Here is a 20,969-nt window from a genome sequence, read left to right on the forward strand (position 1 = left end):
CAAAGGTGCACTTGGTGCTGTGCATATAGATCTTGTTAGCAGAATCGATCCAGGACTGACTGGACAAGTTGAATATACTACTCGTGGCTCTCCAACAAGATGAATAGATCATCAAGGTAGACTAAGACATAGTGATCTAGGATGTCACAAAATACCTTGTTCACAAAGTGCTGGAATGTTGCTGGAGCATTTGTAAAACCAAATGGCATTTGTAAAACCAAATGGCATTTGTAGCAGCCAGACCAGGTTCAAGAGGCTGTTTTCCACTCATCCCCTGCACGGATCCGCACCAGTCTGTAGGCGCCTCACAGGCTGAGCTTGGTAAACATCTGGGCTGATCATACACAGTCCTACAATTCCAGAATGAGTGGGAATGGTTCATCTGGTTTCTAATGGTTCATCTGGTTGAGGTCCCAGTAATCTGTGCACAACAAGCACTGGGGCCACAGCAGGGGAGGTGGAGGGATGGATAATCTCCTGAGCTAGGTTCTCCTGGACATAGGATCACAGGGTGGCCATCTCCAGCTCTGATATGGCATAGATGCGGCCAAAAGGTATCTTGGCCCCAGGTTGCAGCTCAGTTGGACAATCCTGGTCACAGTGCGGTGGTAGGACATCAGTGTTCTTCTCAAAAACATCTGCATAGTCACGGCGCTTTGCAGGAAGAGCAGGAGTCAGCTTGGATGGTGGAACACAGCTGGGCCACACGCTGGGCCTGAGGGCACCTCTGGGGCGACCTGGATTTGGCCTGGAGGAGTGTATCTTGAAGCCAAGACTTGTCTGTTGGTGCACTCAGGCAAACTTGCTGACTGAATTCAGAGCAGAAACTGACTTTCTGCTCATGCCAAAGGACATGCAGGTCATGAGTGGCCAGCCATAAGGTGCTGAGAATTATGGGGAAGTGGGGCGAGCGAATCATTCTGAACCATAGGATTTCTTCATGGTCCTGGATAACAACTTTCAAGGGCACAGTTTCGAGTTACTGGGCCAGGACAGGTGTGAGCCATCTATAGTCTCTATGAGGTTGGGGGCTGTTTTTTGCTGCAGTGGGATGCCCAAGGCTTGTGCCATATTGGCGTCTATAAAAGTGACCGTAGCCCTGGAGTCCATGAGTGCTGCTGTGAGGAATTTGTTTGGGGCTTCCCTGGGATGTGCACGAAAACCTGGATTTTCAAGTATGATGAGGATGTGGGCAGCCAGCAAGATATATACCCCAGGGCCCACCCATGCTGGCACACAACTCCGGGCCTGTGTTTGGTCATTACTGTCTTTTTCTGTGTGAGAGCCTGCAAGGGACAGCGGGCAAGAGTATGGCTGGACTCTCCACAGTAGAAATACTTGGTGGTGCTCCCTCTCCTTCGGGGTCACGTGATAATGGGCTGCACCAATTTGCTTGGTTTCTGGGATCAGCTTGGAGATGGGTACTCGGGACCATCAGCTAGGAGGCAACGCAGTGCCCCTTCCTTTCTTCACTTTGCTTGTGCAACTTGTCAGTGCATATGGTGAGGCCAGCTTAGTCATCTAGACGGGTCGGCATTTCCACGTGAGCTAGCTCATCTTTGGTCTTTTCGCATGATCCTCACCAGAATTGGTAGAGCTAGGCCACTTTGTTCCACTCTGTATTGGAGAGGAGCCACCTACAGTGGGTGGCTGAGGGGGCAAGTGGTCTCTGCCCTTGCTGTAGTTTTTGCAGAGCTGCCTCAGCCAACCGAGCATGATGGGGGTAATCAAAAATAGAGGAGAAGGCCTGGAGGAAGGTTTCCCAGTGTGACAGTGTCAGGCTCTGTCGTTCTAGTAGAGGCAAAGCCCAATCCAGCGCCTCCCTTGACAGGAGAGTAGTTATGAGTCCTACTGTGGCCTGGTCAGTGGGGATGGAGCAGATAACATTGGTTTAGGAACCTGCTGAAGTTTTGGTAGTCTCTGTTGAAGTGTTCTGGGAAGGGGAGTGTCAGTCTGGGGTCCAGGTGAACGACTGCACAGTGTTCTCCTCCCAAGTCTGGGCGGCCTGCTCTCGCTGTAACTGGGTGACCTGCACCGGCAGAGCCTGGTTCTCAGATGAGAGCTGCACCACTTGTGTTCGCAATGGGGGAAGTTCCTCTGGGGGGTTGTCAAGCCATTCAAGAATGTCTAGTGCCTGGTGGGACATGCCGGGTGTGACAGGTTGGATCACAGAAACCCCCTGGGGGCTGCCAACTGATGTGCCAAGACTACTTCTGCCCCTGCCTTCCCTGCCAGCTTGGGACTCCAGCACCCTGTATTGGAGCAGACTGGCGTGTCTGACTCAACAACACAGACCCAGAGTCTGAGCAACGTGCCCCAAAGCTGCAGACTTAACTGAAAGCAACTTAAGAAGTGTTCCTGTCTTTAACACTCAGATGCTCAACTCCCAATGTGGTCCAAACCCCAAATAAATCTGTTTTACCTTGTATAAAGTTTATACAGGGTAAACTCATAAATTGTTCACCCTCTATAACACTGATAGAGAGGTAGGCACAGCTGTTTGCCCTCCCCCCCCCAGCTATTAATATATACTCTGGGTTAATTAATAAGGAAAAAGTGATTTTGTTAAATACAGAAAGTAGGATTTAAGTGGTTCCAAGTAATAGCAGACAGAACAAAGTGAATTACCCAGTAAAATAAAATAAAACACGCAAATCTAAGCCTAATACAGTAATAAAACTGAATACAGATAAAACCTCACCCTCAGAGTGTTCCAGTAAGTTTCCTTTTACAGACTAGTCCCCTTCTAGTCTGAGTCCAGCAATTACTCACACCCCCTGTAGTTCATAGAATCATAGAATATCAGGGTTGGAAGGGACCTCAGGAGGTCATCTAATCCAACCCCCTGCTCAAAGCAGGACCAATTCCCAACTAAATCATCCCAGCCAAGGCTGTGTCAAACCTGACCTTTAAAAACCTCTAAGGAAGGAGATTCCACCACTTTTCCGAAACTGGTGTTCTTCGAGATGTGTTACTCATGTCTAGTCCACATCAGCCCTCCTTCCCCTCTGTCAGAGTTATCTGGCAAGAAGGAACTGAGGGTGGGGGGAGTGCGCAGCTCCCCTTATACCGTGCCATGGAGGCACCATTCCAGGGGTCGCTAGGGGCGCTTCCCCCCTATGGGTACTGCTAGGGGAAAAACTTACAACACTTGTGCATGTGGCGAGCACGCACACCTACTGAAGGGCACAGTTTAAACAGTTCTGTCCCTTCCTTTTTCTTCCTTTGCATCAGGATAGTTTGCTGATATGCATTCAAGGCCTTGACTACACTACAGAATTTTGTCAGCAAAAGCTTTGTTGACGATCAAAAAGAGCTATAAGAAAATTAATATTGCATGTTCACGCTATGCTCCCTCTGTCGGCAGAGGGCATCCACACTTGGGGCACTACCATCGATAGTGAGAGCAGTGTAGGTAGCTATCTCACAGTTCAGCTCACCACCTTCTGCCGCTAGATCCTGTGGGAAGGTGGAAGTGGATTGCAGTGCATTATGGGTCCAGGCTCAGTGTCCCATGATGCATTGCTTTCTGTCCCAGCATTCATAGAATCATAGAATATCAGAGTTGGAAGGGACCTCAAGAGGTCATCTAGTCCAACCCCCTGCTCAAAGCAGGACCAATTCCCAGCTAAATCATCCCAGCCAGGGCTTTGTCAAGCCGGGCCTTAAAAACCTCCAAGGAAGGAGACTCCACCACCTCCCTAGGTAACGCATTCCAGTGTTTCACCACCCTCCTAGTGAAATAGTTTTTCCTGATATCCAACCTGGACCTCCCCCACCGCAACTTGAGACCATTGCTCCTTGTTCTGTCCTCTGCCACCACTGAGAACAGCCGAGCTCCATCCTCTTTGGAACTCCCCTTCAGGTAGTTGAAGGCTGCTATCAAATCCCCCCTCATTCTTCTCTTCTGGAGACTAAACAATCCCAGTTCTCTCAGCCTCTCCTCATAAGTCATGTGCTCCAGACCCCTAATCATTTTTGTTGCCCTCCGCTGGACTCTTTCCAATTTTTCCACATCCTTCTTGTAGTGTGGGGCCCAAAACTGGACACAGTATTCCAGATGAGGCCTCACCAATGTCGAATAAAGGGGAACGATCACGTTCCTCGATCTGCTGGCAATGCCCCTACTTATACAGCCCAAAATGCCGTTAGCCTTCTTGGCAACAAGAGCACACTGTTGACTCATATCCAGCTTCTCGTCCACTGTGACCCCTAGGTCCTTTTCAGCAGAACTGCTACCTAGCCATTCGGTCCCTAGTCTGTAGCAGTGCATGGGATTCTTCCGTCCTAAGTGCAAGACTCTGCACTTGTCCTTGTTGAACCTCATCAGGTTTTTTTCTGCCCAATCCTCTAATTTGTCTAGGTCCCTCTGTATTCGATCCCTACCCTCTAGTGTATCTACCACGCCTCCTAGTTTAGTGTCATCTGCAAACTTGCTGAGAGTGCAGTCCACACCATCCTCCAGATCATTAATAAAGATATTAAACAAAACCGGCCCCAGGACCGACCCTTGGGGCACTCCACTTGAAACCGGCTGCCAACTAGACATGGAGCCATTGATCACTACCCGTTGAGCCCGACGATCTAGCCAGCTTTCTATCCACCTTACAGTCCATTCATCCAGCCCATACTTCTTTAACTTGGTGGCAAGAATACTGTGGGAGACAGTGTCAAAAGCTTTGCTAAAGTCAAGAAATAACACATCCACTGCTTTCCCCTCATCCACAGAGCCAGTTATCTCATCATAGAAGGCAATTAGGTTAGTCAGGCACGACTTCCCCTTCGTGAATCCATGCTGACTGTTCCTGATCACTTTCCTTTCCTCTAAATGTTTCATAATTGATTCCTTGAGGACCTGCTCCATAATTTTTCCAGGGACTGAGGTGAGGCTGACTGGCCTGTAGTTCCCCGGATCCTCCTTCTTCCCTTTTTTAAAGATGGGCACTACATTAGCCTTTTTCCAGTCATCTGGGACCTCCCCCGATCGCCATGAGTTTTCAAAAATAATGGCTAATGGCTCTGCAATCTCACCCGCCAACTCCTTTAGCACCCTCGGATGCAGCGCATCCGGCCCCATGGACTTGTGCACGTCCAGTTTTTCTAAATAGTCCCGAACCACTTCTTTCTCCACAGAGGGCTGGTCACCTTCTCCCCATGCTGTACTGCCCAGTGCAGCAATCTGGGAGCTGACCTTGTGCGTGAAGACAGAGGCAAAAAAATCATTGAGTACATTAGCTTTTTCCACATACTCGGTCACTAGGTTGCCTCCCTCATTCAGTAAGGGGCCCACACTTTCCTTGGTTTTCTTCTTGTTGCTAACATACCTGAAGAAACCCTTCTTGTTACTCTTAACATCTCTTGCTAACTGCAACTCCAAGTGTGATTTGGCCTTCCTGATTTCACTCCTGCACGCCTGAGCAATATTTTTATACTCCTCCCTGGTCATTTGTCCAATCTTCCACTTCTTATAAGCCTCTTTTTTGCGTTTAAGATCAGCAAGGATTTCACTGTTTAGCCAAGCTGGTCGCCTGCCATATTTACTGTTCTTTCTACACATCGGGATGGTTTGTTCCTGCAATCTCAATAAGGATTCTTTAAAATACAGCCAGCTCTCCTGGACCCCTTTGCCCTTCATGTTATTCTCCCAGGGGATCCTGCCCATCTGTTCCCTGAGGGAGTCAAAGTCTGCTTTTCTGAAGTCTAGGGTCGATATTCGGCTGCTCTCCTTTCTTCCTTGTGTCAGGATCCTGAACTCGACCATCTCATGGTCACTGCCTCCCAGGTTCCCATCCACTTTTGCTTCCCCTACTAGTTCTTCCCTGTTTGTGAGCAGCAGGTCAAGAAAAGCTTTGCCCCTAGTTGGTTCCTCCAGCACTTGCACCAGGAAATTGTCCCCTACGCTTTCCAAAAATTTCCTGGATTGCCTGTGCACCGCTGTATTGCTCTCCCAGCAGATATCAGGGTGATTAAAGTCTCCCATGAGAACCAGGGCCTGCGATCTAGCAACTTCTGCTAGTTGCCAGAAGAAAGCCTCGTCCACCTCATCCCCCTGGTCTGGTGGTCTATAGCAGACTCCAACCACGACATCACCCTTGTTGCTCCCACTTCTCAACTTTATCCAGAGACTCTCAGGTTTTTCTGCAGTATCATACCGGAGCTCTGAGCAGTCATACTCCTCTCTTACATACAACGCAACTCCCCCACCTTTTCTGCCCTGCCTGTCCTTCCTGAACAGTTTATATCCATCCATGACAGTACTCCAGTCATGTGAGTTATCCCACCAAGTCTCTGTTATTCCAATCACATCATAGTTCCCTGACTGTGCCAGAACTTCCAGTTCTCCCTGCTTGTTTCCCAGGCTTCTTGCATTTGTGTATAGGCACTTAAGATAACTCAATGATCGTCCCTCTTTCTCAGCATGAGACAGGAGTCCTCCCCTCTTGCGCTCTCCTGCTTGTGCTTCCTCCCAGGATCCCATTTCCCCACTTACCTCAGGGCTTTGGTCTCCTTCCCCCGGTGAACCTAGTTTAAAGCCCTCCTCACTAGGTTAGCCAGCCTGCTGGCGAAGATGCTCTTCCCTCTCTTCGTTAGATGGAGCCCGTCTCTGCCTAGCACTCCTTCTTCTTGGAACACCATCCCATGGTCGAAGAATCCAAAGCCTTCTCTCCGACACCACCTGCGTAGCCATTCGTTGACTTCCACGATTCGACGGTCTCTACCCCGGCCTTTTCCTTGCACAGGGAGGATGGACGAGAACACCACTTGCGCCTCAAACTCCTTTATCCTTCTTCCCAGAGCCATGTAGTCTGCAGTGATCCGCTCAAGGTCATTCTTGGCAGTATCATTGGTGCCCACGTGGAGAAGCAGGAAGGGGTAGCGATCCGAGGGCTTGATGAGTCTCGGCAGTCTCTCTGTCACATCGTGTATCCTAGCTCCTGGCAAGCAGCAGACCTCTCGGTTTTCCCGGTCAGGGCGGCAGATAGATGACTCAGTCCCCCTGAGGAGGGAGTCCCCGACCACCACCACCCTCCTCCTCCTCTTGGGAGTGGTGGTCGTGGAACCCCCATCCCTAGGACAGTGCATCTTTTGCCTTCCAATCGGTGGAGTCTCCTTCTGCTCCCTTCCCTCAGATGGGCCATCTAGTCCACTCTCCGCATTAGCACCTGTAGAGAGAACATGGAAACGATTGCTCACCTGTATCTCCATTGCTGGTGCATGGACGCTCCTCTTTCTTCTTCCGGAGGTCACATGCTGCCAAACCTCCTCACAATCCTTCTGTCCCTGCTGCGCCTGCTCTGAATCTTCAGAACATTGCGGCCGTAGAAGCATCTCCTGACGTCTGTCCAGGAAATCTTCATTTTCCCTTATGCAACGCAGAGTCGATACTTGTTTCTCCAGCCCTCGAACCTTCTCCTCCAATATGGAGACCAGCTTGCACTTTGTACAGACAAAGTCACTTCTGTCCTGCGGAAGAAAGACAAACATGGCACAACCTGTGCAGGTTACAACAGCTGATCGCTCACCTTCCATATCACCGTCCTCTTAGGAGCTTCCTCAACTGTTGCAGGAACTACTCGGAGAAACCTGCGGATGAAAGCCTCAATGCGCTCTCCCCACGCGAACTCCCAGGCAAACTCCTGCTGTTAGCCTCTGCTGTTCGCCGCTCAGCTGGGTCGCTGCTGACTGCCCTTATATACCAGTCAGGCCCACTCAAGGCCCACCTGGAACAAAGCACTCCCAATTCACACTTTTCAAACAAACAAGCAAGCAATCAAGCACACGGTCAAACTGACCAACTGTCCCAGCAGCAGGCACTCAGATACTCACCAACACAGCCCCCCTAATGCAGCACTTAGCGTACCTCCTCTTGGACAGCTCCCAGGCAAACTCCTGCTGTTAGCCTCTGCTGTTCGCCGCTCAGCTGGTTCGCTGCTGACTGCCCTTATATACCAGTCAGGCCCACTCAAGGCCCACCTGGAACAAAGCACTCCCAATTCACACTTTTCAAACAAACAAGCAAGCAATCAAGCACACGGTCAAACTGACCAACTGTCCCAGCAGCAGGCACTCAGATACTCACCAACACAGCCCCCCTAATGCAGCACTTAGCGTACCTCCTCTTGGACAGCTCCCAGGCAAACTCCTGCTGTTAGCCTCTGCTGTTCGCCGCTCAGCTGGTTCGCTGCTGACTGCCCTTATATACCAGTCAGGCCCACTCAAGGCCCACCTGGAACAAAGCACTCCCAATTCACACTTTTCAAACAAACAAGCAAGCAATCAAGCACACGGTCAAACTGACCAACTGTCCCAGCAGCAGGCACTCAGATACTCACCAACACAGCCCCCCTAATGCAGCACTTAGCGTACCTCCTCTTGGACAGCTCCCAGGCAAACTCCTGCTGTTAGCCTCTGCTGTTCGCCGCTCAGCTGGTTCGCTGCTGACTGCCCTTATATACCAGTCAGGCCCACTCAAGGCCCACCTGGAACAAAGCACTCCCAATTCACACTTTTCAAACAAACAAGCAAGCAATCAAGCACACGGTCAAACTGACCAACTGTCCCAGCAGCAGGCACTCAGATACTCACCAACACAGCCCCCCTAATGCAGCACTTAGCGTACCTCCTCTTGGACAGCTCCCAGGCAAACTCCTGCTGTTAGCCTCTGCTGTTCGCCGCTCAGCTGGTTCGCTGCTGACTGCCCTTATATACCAGTCAGGCCCACTCAAGGCCCACCTGGAACAAAGCACTCCCAATTCACACTTTTCAAACAAACAAGCAAGCAATCAAGCACACGGTCAAACTGACCAACTGTCCCAGCAGCAGGCACTCAGATACTCACCAACACAGCCCCCCTAATGCAGCACTTAGCGTACCTCCTCTTGGACAGCTCCCAGGCAAACTCCTGCTGTTAGCCTCTGCTGTTCGCCGCTCAGCTGGTTCGCTGCTGACTGCCCTTATATACCAGTCAGGCCCACTCAAGGCCCACCTGGAACAAAGCACTCCCAATTCACACTTTTCAAACAAACAAGCAAGCAATCAAGCACACGGTCAAACTGACCAACTGTCCCAGCAGCAGGCACTCAGATACTCACCAACACAGCCCCCCTAATGCAGCACTTAGCGTACCTCCTCTTGGACAGCTCCCAGGCAAACTCCTGCTGTTAGCCTCTGCTGTTCGCCGCTCAGCTGGTTCGCTGCTGACTGCCCTTATATACCAGTCAGGCCCACTCAAGGCCCACCTGGAACAAAGCACTCCCAATTCACACTTTTCAAACAAACAAGCAAGCAATCAAGCACACGGTCAAACTGACCAACTGTCCCAGCAGCAGGCACTCAGATACTCACCAACACAGCCCCCCTAATGCAGCACTTAGCGTACCTCCTCTTGGACAGCTCCCAGGCAAACTCCTGCTGTTAGCCTCTGCTGTTCGCCGCTCAGCTGGTTCGCTGCTGACTGCCCTTATATACCAGTCAGGCCCACTCAAGGCCCACCTGGAACAAAGCACTCCCAATTCACACTTTTCAAACAAACAAGCAAGCAATCAAGCACACGGTCAAACTGACCAACTGTCCCAGCAGCAGGCACTCAGATACTCACCAACACAGCCCCCCTAATGCAGCACTTAGCGTACCTCCTCTTGGACAGCTCCCAGGCAAACTCCTGCTGTTAGCCTCTGCTGTTCGCCGCTCAGCTGGTTCGCTGCTGACTGCCCTTATATACCAGTCAGGCCCACTCAATTCCATGGGCTTCTCTCTTCAGTTTGCAGTAGTTTTTCAACGGCCCTTGTTTGCTTTCGCCCCGCCATCTCTGTGTGAAAGGATGGATACTGCACTGCTCTCCAATGCCCTGCTAACTGTGATTAACACATCATCGAATCATAGAATATCAGGGTTGGAAGGGACCTCAAGAGGTCATCTAGTCCAACCCCCTGCTCAAAGCAGGACCAATTCCCAACTAAATCATCCCAGCCAGGGCTTTGTCAAGCCGGGCCTTAAAAACCTCCAAGGAAGGAGATTCCACCACCTCCCTAGGTAACGCATTCCAGTGTTTCACCACCCTCCTAGTGAAATAGTTTTTCCTAATATCCAACCTGGACCTCCCACACTGCAACTTGAGACCATTGCTCCTTGTTCTGTCATCTGCCACCACTGAGAACAGCCGAGCTCCATCCTCTTTGGAACCCCCCTTCAGGTAGTTGAAGGCTGCTATCAAATCCCCCCTCATTCTTCTCTTCTGGAGACTAAACAATCCCAGTTCCCTCAGCCTCTCCTCATAAGTCATGTCCATAGTTACTGTCCTTTGTTCCAGTTTCTTTCAGGTATCGTTGGGGGTGGAGAGGCTATCTCTTGAGCCAGCTGAAGACAAAATGGAGGGGTCTCCCACGGGCTTAAATAGACTCTCTCTTGTGGGTGGAGACCCCTCCTCTCTCCTATGCAAAGTCCAGCTCCAACATGGAGTTTTGGAGTCCCATGGGCTAATCACATGTCCATGAATGACTCAGTCTTTACAGGCAGCAGCCATTGTTTACATGCTACCCTGAACGTCCTCAGGTAGACTTCTTAAGTGGATTGGAGCCTTCCAAGATTCATTGTCCTTTAAGTGTTTCTTGATTGGGCACTTAATTTGCACATTCCTTTCTCAAGAAACTGACCAAATGCTTTACTAAGGCTACTTAGAAATCAAGCAAGTACCCAGCCAATATTCATAACTTTGAATACAACAATGACACATGCATACAAATAGGATGAATATATTCAGTAGATCATAACCTTTACATAGATATGTTACATGGCATATGTAGCATAAAACATATTCCAGTTATATCATATATACATTCACAAGCATATTTCCCTGAAGCCTTATGGCGTACAATGTCACTCACAACGTCACACCGGATAAGGAGTGTCCTGCTGCCTCCATGTCCCTACCGGGCTATCCTTCTCCATGCGTTATGTGGAGGTCCAGGCAAACTCTCAGGATCCAAGGCGGAGGTAGGCAGGACTAGTGACAACAGCTTGGGAGCCAGGAACTGAAGCAAGGTGTCAGAGCCAGTATCCGTGTCAAGAACAAGCTGAGGTCCAAGTCAGCAGTCAAGCTAAGGGTCAGGGACGGAGTCAGGAATCAGGCTGAGGGTCAATACCAGGTATCGGGGTTGGTGCTGGGGTTATGACTAGTTATATTAGTCGTCCTATCTGGTAACACAAAAAATATCACATGGCCTATGTAGCCAAGCAGAGCTTTCCCTCATGCCCTGTGCTGCCCAATTGTAGGCTATGGGGTAGCAAGAGGAAGATTTATTTGGCCACAGTACAGAGTATGAACTGTGATGGGTTCCCTGGGGTGCAGCTTGGGACCGTGGGACCACTGTGCCCCCTTAACTCTCCCCAGGCTGGGCTGTGTCTCTCAATGCTTTGCTAGTGACAAGCAGCAAACCCCTCCAGGTGCTGTGATCACTCAGCACAACAGCATGTAGAGCCCCACACCCAGCTAGATTGCATGAATGCTCCCAGAGCCACTCATGAATCACACAGAGAAAGGCACCAGAGCCAAATCCCCCCAGCTCCCAGCACTGTACCTCAGGAATATACCGGCTTGAGCAATGCAAATTTATTAATTGGTTCACCACTTCATCAATGGAAAGTGGACACCAGCCTTTGCAAAACCAGAGCAGATTTGTCACACACTTCATACAGACTCACTGGTAAAGATAAACAGTAAATCAAATTTATTGACTACAAAAGATAGATTTTAAGTGATATTAAGTGATAGGCAAAAAGTCAGAGATAGTTACCAAAAGAAAAAAATGTATAAGCATACAGTCGAAACCCTCAACCCTATTAGACTGGGCAACAACTAGACTAAGCAGTTTTTCTCACCCCACTGGATATTGCAGTTCATCATACACAGATTTCACCCTTGAAATCTGGGCCAGTCCCCTCAGTTGGAGGCTTCAGAGTGTCCTTGTTGCTTGCAGCATAGGTGGGTGAAGGAGAAAATCCAAGCATGGGCCTCCTGTGTTCTGTTTTATACCCTCAGTCCATGTGCTTGGGGAACACAAGTCCAGGAATGTCTGGGGGGCGTTGCTGAGTCCCCAGGCAAAGTTGAGCAATTCCCCTCGTGTGGCCTCATGCAGGTGAGTCATTGCATTGTAGCTCCCTTGCTGGACCATGGCTGTTGATGGTGGTTTGACATCCACCCAGGTGCTGGCTACTTTCCTGGCTGTTGCCTCTGGGGAGGTAATATCTGGCTGATTCTCCAACTTACAGCATGTTTTAGTGACAACCATACTGCACAATTCTCATAACTTCATGTGCATTAATAATACACATATATGGATAGAGAAATGACTTTCAGCAGATCATAACCTTTCCCCTGATACCTTACAAGGTATGCTTTATATGTAATATCACAATTATATAAAAATGAGGAATACAGGGTGTTCCCCAAGGTACAGAATGTCACACCTCCCTCCCCCCTTAGTTTACTGTAAGAGGGTTAGTCCCTGACTAACTTGAAGGCAGTTTGTGTCATAGTTCTCTTGGCATCCAGCCATCAAGACCATGAGGCAGTGTGCCTCAGTTTCCCCCTCACATACAGCAAGCCAAGTTTGTTATGGTTTCTGTATTGTGATAAGCTTTAAATCTGTTTACATGTATTAACTGAGCGTTACCACAAGTTTTAACATCAGTATCAAAATTCTTACCCCAAGATTTAACATTAATACCAACATTTTTATCACGATGGGCATTTACAAGTATCATTATGATACCACGCCCTCTGTTCAGACAGTCTGGTTTGAGGTTGGTTTGTTCATCACCCATGGTGTCCTTTGACTCTCTCCCATGTAATCAGTCACTGGCTTTTCTTTCCCTCCAGTGTTCCCCTCTGCCTGGGTTCTTATTTTAATCATGTTTCTGGGATTTTGGTACCTCAGGGTCTGGCAAGATAGGGATTTAGGGAGATCCTGCACATTGGCTGGCCCTTTGGGGAGCGGTCTCCCAACCCCAGGAGTGTACATATGGAAAAAATCCAGCTCCCCTTTTGGGGTTACCCTGTGTTTCCCCCTCCCACCACTGAATCCTTCCCTGCCCCCTAGAGAGCTGTGATCTGTGCTCTCTGGGCTTGGTGTGTTTACCCTTTGATCAGATTCACCTTTTCCACAGCTGCTTTCTGTGTCTCACCTCCTTCTCTGTCAGTTGGGCCATTGGCATTCTCACAAACTACCACCTGGCAATTTCCTGGTCTCAACTCCTCTGTTATCACAGGCCTTGGAGCTGCATCTTGATTTAAAGAGACACAGTTACTTTCCAAAAACTTTTCAGAAATAGCATTCTGAAAAACTGGGACCTGGATTGGGGTACCCTCCGCCACCCCTTTCTCTGTCCCTGAGAAGTCAGCTGTGTGACTGCTCCCCTCCAGGAGGTCAGTTACACAGTTCCTTCTCAAAACCTGGGTCACAGACTGATCAGATGCTGACTCAGCCATTCGGTCCTGAGCATCCTCTCCCAAGTGACCAATGAGGAGATATTCCTGTACTCCCACTGTTCCTTCCCCAGTTTCCTCCTCTGGATTCCCCTCCAAGACACATTTCTCTGTGCTCCCCGAGAAGGGATCCATCCCTTGTTCAGCTGCAAAACTCTGCCAGCTACCAACTGAGGCAGTTTCCTTAATTACTGGCAACACCGCTCCTGCCCCTGCGCCTGAGGGCATGTTGCCTTCTGCAGGAAAGGAGCTAGTCTCAGCCCCTCCCATACTTGGAAGCACCCTGCTTCCCTGTGTTACAGAGTCACAAGAATCCTCACCACCTCAGTGGTTTGTGAGATCCCCTCTCCCTTCTCTGGGCTCTCCTCTGGGACACATTTCTTTATGCTCCTGTCTCTGGTTCAGCTGCCATTTGCTGGCAGCTAACAACCTGGACAATTCACTCCCGGGCAGGCATTACATCACCATCTCTTCCTGATATGGTCTTGCCTCCAGCTGCAGGGCAGGAGCTGGTCTTGTTGTATGCAGCCCATAGGTGGTCCCAATTGTGAATTTTTGTAGTGATGGGAATGGTTGGGGTTGTTGGTTTCTGGTTCTGCTTTTCTAGCAGGTCCAGTTCACGTTTTCTCTCTCTCTCTCTTTCCTCCCACTTGCATTCCTTCTCCTCCATGGCCAGTTTCTTTAGTGCTAAGAGTCTCTGGTGTTCTCTCTCTTTTTCTGCAACCTGCAGTCTAAAAAGCTCCTACTTTGCAAAGACTTCACTGCTTTCAGTCATTTCCCTGCTTTTCTGTCCCTACTTCCATTTCCCGAAATAAGCAAACAGAAAATAACAAACCGATAGCCTCCTCCTGACTCTCCTTAGCTACCACACTTAAAATCTTTACACCAGTGTATGAAGTGCAAATCTTGCTCAGTACAACAAGCTGTGCAATTCATCCTGCTCACAGTGCCACTGTGACGGGATCCCCGGGGTGCAGCCTGGGAGCGTGGGAGCACTGTGCCTCCTGAACTCTCCCCAGCCTGGACTCTCTCCCAATGCTTTGCTAGTGACAAGCAGCAAGCCCCTGCAGGCGCTGTTATATGGTTATAGCTCACTGGGGCAGGGACAGTCTCCATCTTCTGGGTTTGTACGGCGCCCAGCACAATGAGGTCTGGACAGAGCTGGGACGTTGGGCATGACCACACGTTAGATAATAAATAACAAAATCCCCCAGGGTGGGAGTTTGGTCAGTGCTCAGTGCTGGCCTTTCTCTGTGCCCGTGAAGTCAGTGGGAAAACTCCTCCTGACGTTAGTGGGAGCAGAACCAGGCACTGAGTGCGTCTGAAGATCCACCCCAAGGGGGCCACGATCTGTGACAAGTCAGAGCAACACTCCACCCAAGGATGGACATGAACCAGTCCAGTGCTCCATAGAGCCACAGCCTCTCCCCTTCTGCTGGTGTCAGCCGATGCCGAGCGCTCCACAGGCTCACTCCAGAGAGCAGTCACTGCAGCACAGTGTCACTCCTCGTTCTCCAGGGGCAAGTGGCAAAACACCGCGTGCGAAGAGACATGCTTTGATTCATCACCCAGAATGGGTCATTCCAGCTGCCAGTTTAGTCTCTTACCTGGAGTGACACCCCCTCCGCCCCAGCGCTGTCCCGCTCCTCTGCACACATGCTGCCTTTTTGTCTGCAGTTTGCTGTTGGGTGGCATTCACTGCTGGGCAGAGGGCAAGCCCGGGGCATGGGCAGCGCTGAAGTGGCATAAGTTTAGGTGGGAGGGAAGCAGTGCACAGGCCGTGCGCTAACCCTCTGCACTGGGGTGACTCACTCGTCACTGAGCTCAGCCGGAGCAGTTGTCCACAGGAGCTGCGCCTCGTGTAACAAGAGTCACCATTGTTTTATTCCGGACTCTTCTCCCACCCAGGAATCTCACTTTCTGTGAAATGGCCCTTTGCCCATGGGAAGCGTGGGACCGTCCCAATCTGGCCAAGTTTATACAAATTGAGTTTCCTCCTAAAGAAATGTATTTTGAAGTTTTGCACCCGAGTTTGGAATCCAGCAGTTCCTGGAGCGAGCGCTTGCTTGGCGAGCGCTGCCTGTCGTACAGTGAGTTTGCTGCTATACTGGTGAGCTGCACAAATGGCAGGGTGGGCTCTAGTCCTAGCACTTGCCCCCGCACTGGCCTTGGATTCTACTTGTCCTGGGCTTCTTTCAACAGCAGTTCTTATCTGTTTACAAACTGATCGTCTGATGGCAAGTATCAAGGTCCCCAAGCTGTGTGGCTGATGGGTCCGGATGTCGGCCAGTGGCTGAGAGAGGACACTGACCACTGACGGAGGGGAAGGGCCTTGCTAGGGTACCTGACCCATCAAAAGCGCCGCAGATGCCTGTACAGGAGAGAGGACCCCTGGTTGCTGATGGGCCCATTCTGTCTGCAGAGTGACAAGGGGAGGCCAGTGTGTGTTCCCCATGGGAGTATGCTCGGGGACCGTCAGTTATTCCTAGTGCCCAGAGACACGCAAGGCCCAGTGGGTGTTAGGGACACCTCGTGGGACATCCTAACAATCCTGGATGCCCCACAAGGTGGCACTCATGCTCTTGTGGAATTTCCCTGAATGCTGGAGGAACAGGTTCCTGGCGTCCCAGGGTGATGCTCTGTAGTAAAAGCCTTGGGTGGATTGTCGTTCTGGGCTAGCACATTTCATGATGAGTCTTATGGTGGGGATTAGAAGACTGATCCCTACATGAGACACAGCTTGCGCATTCGGAAGAGCTGTCCCGCTGAGCAGGGCCTGGGTGTGTCCTTTGTAAAGGCCAGAACGCGAGGTGCCCTGGGTCTCTGGCTAGCTGCTGACTGACCCTGAGATAAATGGATGCAAAGCTAGCGACTAAGAGAGTGTCTGCCATGAAGTGGCCAGGCTGCACTTGCCAGCCGGACTGTTCCTGAGCACCGTGATCCGAGGATGCGTTAGCATCCTCTCTGGGTAGCTGGATGTGACCACAGAGCCTGTGTGCCTGGGCCTTCTCGGGTGGGGAATGGAACATCCCCATACATCCAAATGGGGTCAAGCAGTAGCCCCAGAGCCTGTCTGGCAGGCCCCTCAGCAGCAGGAGTGGAACCTGCAGCACTGGCAGCCAGTGGCATGGAGGTAGCTCACTTGCGCAGGGGACAGAGCTTTCTCAGGGGCCAGGCTGGGACTGTGGAACTCGCTTCCACCGGGACCGAGAACCTCCAGAAATCTCGCCCCGTCCTGCTCCAAGTTGAGGTGCACTGCTTCAGCCTGCCATCCCCAATTGAAACTCAGCACTGCACAGCAGCGGGAGGGGGCCCAGGGCCAATCAGGTCATGAATGCCTCTCTGGAAGACATCAAATACCAAGGTGATGGGCACAGTGTCAGTCCCTCTTGTGTGTGCGGTTTGCTGGGGCTTGACTTCTTGGAAAGAAGCCCCAGCGCTCACGGACCCAGTGTGCATATCTGCAGGTCACCACAGGTGAGAGGAGAGGGAGGAGGCACTGGGGCCCTACCAGTGGGCTCCCCCGTCTCCAAGATCTGGTGCTTTGGCTGGGCTTTGAGTGGCAAAGGGGAGCTGCTTGGGTGTTGAGTGTGGGCCCCACCCCGGGGGGAATTAGGAACTTTGGCCTGTTCTGTCACTCCCCTCCCCCAGCTCTGGGCTCTGTGGTAAATCCATCCCTCTGTGCATTTGGATTTTCTCTGATCTGCCAATTCTCCAGCAAGATCCTACTGTGGGCCTGTCTCTGGTGATGGGAAGTCACCTGTGCACCATGACCATTGGGGGGCAGGAGTTCTGCGGAAGGGAGCAGGCCCTGCTCACTTCCCCTTCAGGCCAGAGAGTGAATGAGCATGTGGGCTGCCCTGGCCCTGCATGCTCCCCAGAAGGAGACAGGCCCAGCAGTTTGTGACCATGGACAGCACAGACACCAGAGCAACTGTGAGGAGCCTTCGCAGCCACGGCCTGAGTCCGCCTTGTCTGCTGTCTGTGGGGTCGCGTTCCCTAGTGCAGGTTGGGTGTGACACGCCGACCTGTGAGCGTGGTGCTGCTCTGTCCCCGCTTCCCCTTTGCAAACACGGACACGAGGCACAGGGCACCAGAGTCTGAGGCCCGGTCCAGTTCCCCTGGTGCTGGTACCACTGGTGCACAGTCTCGCAGGGACTGGAAGGTGCGGCTCTTGGGGCACAGTCTCCCGCGGTTCCACTGCCCTCGTGCCGTCACTCTGAATGCCCCCTGCCCGGCTGGCCTGGCCTCTCCAGCGCACTGGGGCCGTGCTAACTACACGTGTGTTTCTTGCCTCCCAGCAAACTGACGCGGGAAAGCGGGACAGATTTCCCCATCCCAGCTATCCCAGCAGTGCCGGACTCTGAAACAGAGAAACTCATTCGGGAGAAGGATGAAGAGGTGAGTGCCGGGGTCGGGGCCTGTGTCTCCTGCCAGGGGCCGCACCAGAGCCACTGCCGCATGTGGGAGGCCTGGCTAGAACTGAGAGCTGCACTCTCTCCATGCAGCTGTGCTGGGCTCTGGTCCCCTCGCTCTCCGTGGCAGCACAGGCAGCCTGCAGCAGGGCCTGACACACTCCCCGCTTTGCATATTTCCACTCCCCTCCCACTGGAGGAGCTAACAGAGTCCAGCTCCATCCACAGTGCAAAGCTGTCCTGCAGCCATTACCACCTCCCTGGGTCTCCCTTGCGCAGATCTGGGCTTTGGGTTCTTTTCCCCCAGAGCAATTAGCTGCATCCTTTGAAGGTCGAGTTTGCTCTGTCCATGGTGCTAACCGGCCCATTTTGCTGCCCTCGCTGGCCCTGGCACACCCCGAGGCTGGCGTGCTCTGCACATTCCAGGGACCTGCTGCCTTCTGCCAGCTCAGGACTGAAGATATGAGCTAAAGCCAGACCTGGCCTGGGCCCCTTCTGCCTCACCAGCCCCTCCTTCCTCGCTGCATTGCTCTAATTAACTCCTGCTGCTGGAGTTCCCAGGAGAAACCTCGTTCTCTGTATTCCCATGGCTTTGCCTAGAGGACGAGTCTCCTGTGTGTAACTCCCACTGGCTGGCCCAAGGGAGCACAGCGGTTGTGTCCCAGCTGGCACTGCCCTGGGGAAGCTCACAGTGCTGCAGTCCCACTCTCCGAAGCAGAATGCTGAGTGCCCAGGCAAGGGGCTGCGGGGAGCTGGCCCTCACGTGTGTTTCTTTCGTTTCAGTTGCGGAGGATGCAGGAGATGCTGCAGAAGATCCAGAGGCAGATGAAGGACTCCCACTAGCCACCACATTCCCCTCCAGCTCCCGCCCCACTCAGACCAGAAATGTTTACATCAAACCCCAGCCATCAAAGCCAGCTCTGCTACTCGGTACCAACAGCGCACCTAGCACCTTAAGCTGATGCGATACGCCTTATTATGGACCCTTGCTGCGCTTTCCTCAGCGACCTACAGGAAATAAAGGCTGACCCGCACCAGAGCTTCTGCAGCCACCCTCCCCATGCCTCGGACTCAGCCTGCTTCCTTGGCAAGGCTCCTGCAAACCCAGCCTGGCCCGCCTACGGCTGCCGGCAACGCTTCCCCATGGTCTGACTGAGTCAGGCCCAGCCACTGGGCTGCTTCCCGCGTGTTGAATGTGTGCAGCCGCCTGTCTGTGTGCAGAGCCCCCCCTCTCCACACCGTGCCGGGTTTCACACATTTTCCCCTCAAGGCTCCTGCACAGTTGGGCCCCAGACGTGGCTGATTGGTGCAGTGCCGTGGCCATGGCTGTGTGCCCAGATTGCTCCCCAGCAGTGTGAGGAGCCAGTGAAATCAGCATTTTGCAGCAGTTCCGGAGCAAAACTTGCAGTCCCCGAGGCAGCCTGTGGCCTGGCAGCTCATAGAATAGCAGGGTTGGAAGGGACCTCAGGAGATCATCTAGTCCAACCCCCTGCTCAAAGCAGGACCAATCCCCAGACAGATTTTTGCCCCAGATCCCTAAATGGCCCCCTCAAGGAGTGAGCTCACAACCCTGGGTTTAGTAGGCCAATGCTCAAACCACTGAGCTATCCCTCTGCAGGGTGCTCTGCTCTGCTCCCAAAGCATGAGCTGCTGCCCCAGAGCCCTGCCCAGGCAGACTGGATGTACAGGATGTCGACACAGCAAGCGAAGGGGTAGCAGAGGTTGCATGCCCCTGTTAGCGTCAGTCTAGCTAGCATGAGTAATGATGGCAGCACAGGCTTCGACATGGGCTAGCCACCCAAGTAAAGCCCTCCCAGGACGCTGGGTCCATACTCCAGTTAGCTTCATTTCTCGTTACCCACCCTCGCTAGATTAAAACTAGTGTGGGTCTGTGTCCCCAAGCCACAGTCATACACAGCTTGCTGGGTGCCTGTAGCCTCGTGAGCCCCCTCCCCCAGCCACCAGCTGAGAGCCATCCTCAGGGACCTACCCAGGACTTGGGACGGGTGGGCCACATTCTGTTCTCTCCTACATGTGCTATGCTAGTGAAGCCAGTGGGCTCCATGCGTGGCACTCAGAGAAGAGTGTGGCCCAATGGCCCTTGTGGGAGAGGAGCAGAGACGATAGAAACAGTCCCAGTGCCACAGAACCCGTGTCCCATAGTGGTAAATATGCTCAGGAACTCCCCTTCCTCAAGGGACTGAATGTCAGGATCCTCCAGTGCCCCCCGTCTAGGGTGACCAGACGTCCCGATTTTATCGGGACCGTCCCGATATTTCCTTGTTTGTCCCGCGTCCCGACCGACGTGCGGTCGGGACAACCGGACAAACAAGGAAATGCCCCGAGCCTCGAGCCCGGAAGTGCTCGCGCCCCCCCCCCCTGCCCCGACTCCGCCCCCTCCTCCCCCGATTGGCTCCCTCCCCGAATCCCCGCCTCTTCCCCGGGCTCACCATTCCCCCTCCCTCCGCAAGTGCTGGAGGGAGGCCCGGGAGACTCAGAGGCAGCGCGGGGCCGGGGTGAGTAACAGTCCGGCCTGGCCCAGTGCAGGCAGGACTCAGTTGGGTGGTTGGGAGAGGAGGGGGGCGACCCGCGGGGCCAGGCGACAGGGGAGGAAGCGGCCATGGCGCTCGGCGGCTCTGGCGCCCCCGAACCCCCCGAGCCGGGGCCTGCAGCAGCGCGTACGCTGGGCCCAGCCCCTGGCTAGGCACGTCTGGGCTGCCCAGCTGGTGCTATCGCGCGGTGGCCCCGGGGTGGAGGCATCGGCCGCCCAGCCCCGTTTGTTCCCCTGCGGGACGGGGGGCTGGGGCCTGCTGCCCCCACTCCGGGGCCGCCGCGCGATAGCACCAGCTGGGCAGCAGCCCAGACGCTGGCCAGGGGCTGGGCGCAGCGTGCGCGCTGCTGGGTCCCCGCAGCAGGCCCCGGCTCGGGGGGTTCGGGGGCGCCAGAGCCGCGGGCGCCAAGCTTGGCCATCGGCCGCTTCCTCCCCCCGCGGCAGTGGGAGCTGCAGCAGCGGCTGCTCCCGAGTCCCGCTGCCCGGGGGGGAGAACAGCCGCCTCCTGGCCCCGCGGGCC

General features: G+C 52.9%; 2 protein-coding genes across 6 annotated transcripts in view; one reads left to right on the forward strand and one right to left on the reverse strand.

The window, feature by feature from the left end:
- The window catches only part of SEPTIN4 (septin-4), a 68,056-nt gene extending 49,121 nt beyond the window's left edge, over positions 1-18,935 (forward strand). For all 5 annotated transcript variants that reach the window (XM_042845710.2, XM_005278860.3, XM_008174795.4 and 2 more), the window contains 2 exons: positions 17,785-17,884; positions 18,682-18,935. In XM_042845710.2, coding sequence (XP_042701644.2) covers positions 17,785-17,884; positions 18,682-18,741 — 160 coding nt within the window. In that variant the 3' untranslated portion in view covers positions 18,742-18,935. The remainder of the gene's footprint in view (positions 1-17,784; positions 17,885-18,681) is intronic.
- On the reverse strand, positions 5,070-7,624 carry LOC135976659 (uncharacterized). The gene is made up of 2 exons (XM_065573557.1): positions 6,491-7,624; positions 5,070-5,191 (listed from the first exon to the last, which is right to left on the reverse strand). The coding sequence occupies exon 1, from the start codon at positions 7,528-7,530 to the stop codon at positions 6,523-6,525; it is 1,008 nt and encodes a 335-aa protein (XP_065429629.1). The 5' UTR covers positions 7,531-7,624; the 3' UTR covers positions 5,070-5,191; positions 6,491-6,522.
- Positions 18,936-20,969: the final 2,034 nt, after the last annotated feature.

The sequence above is a fragment of the Chrysemys picta genome, chromosome 19 (assembly GCF_011386835.1).
Source record: "Chrysemys picta bellii isolate R12L10 chromosome 19, ASM1138683v2, whole genome shotgun sequence".
NCBI classification, from domain to species: Eukaryota; Metazoa; Chordata; order Testudines; family Emydidae; genus Chrysemys; species Chrysemys picta.

Coding starts and splice junctions, on each gene's coding strand:
- LOC135976659 (XM_065573557.1), bottom strand. CDS start 7,530: ATGGAAGGTGAGCGATCAGCTGTTGTAACCTGCACAGGTTGTGCCATG.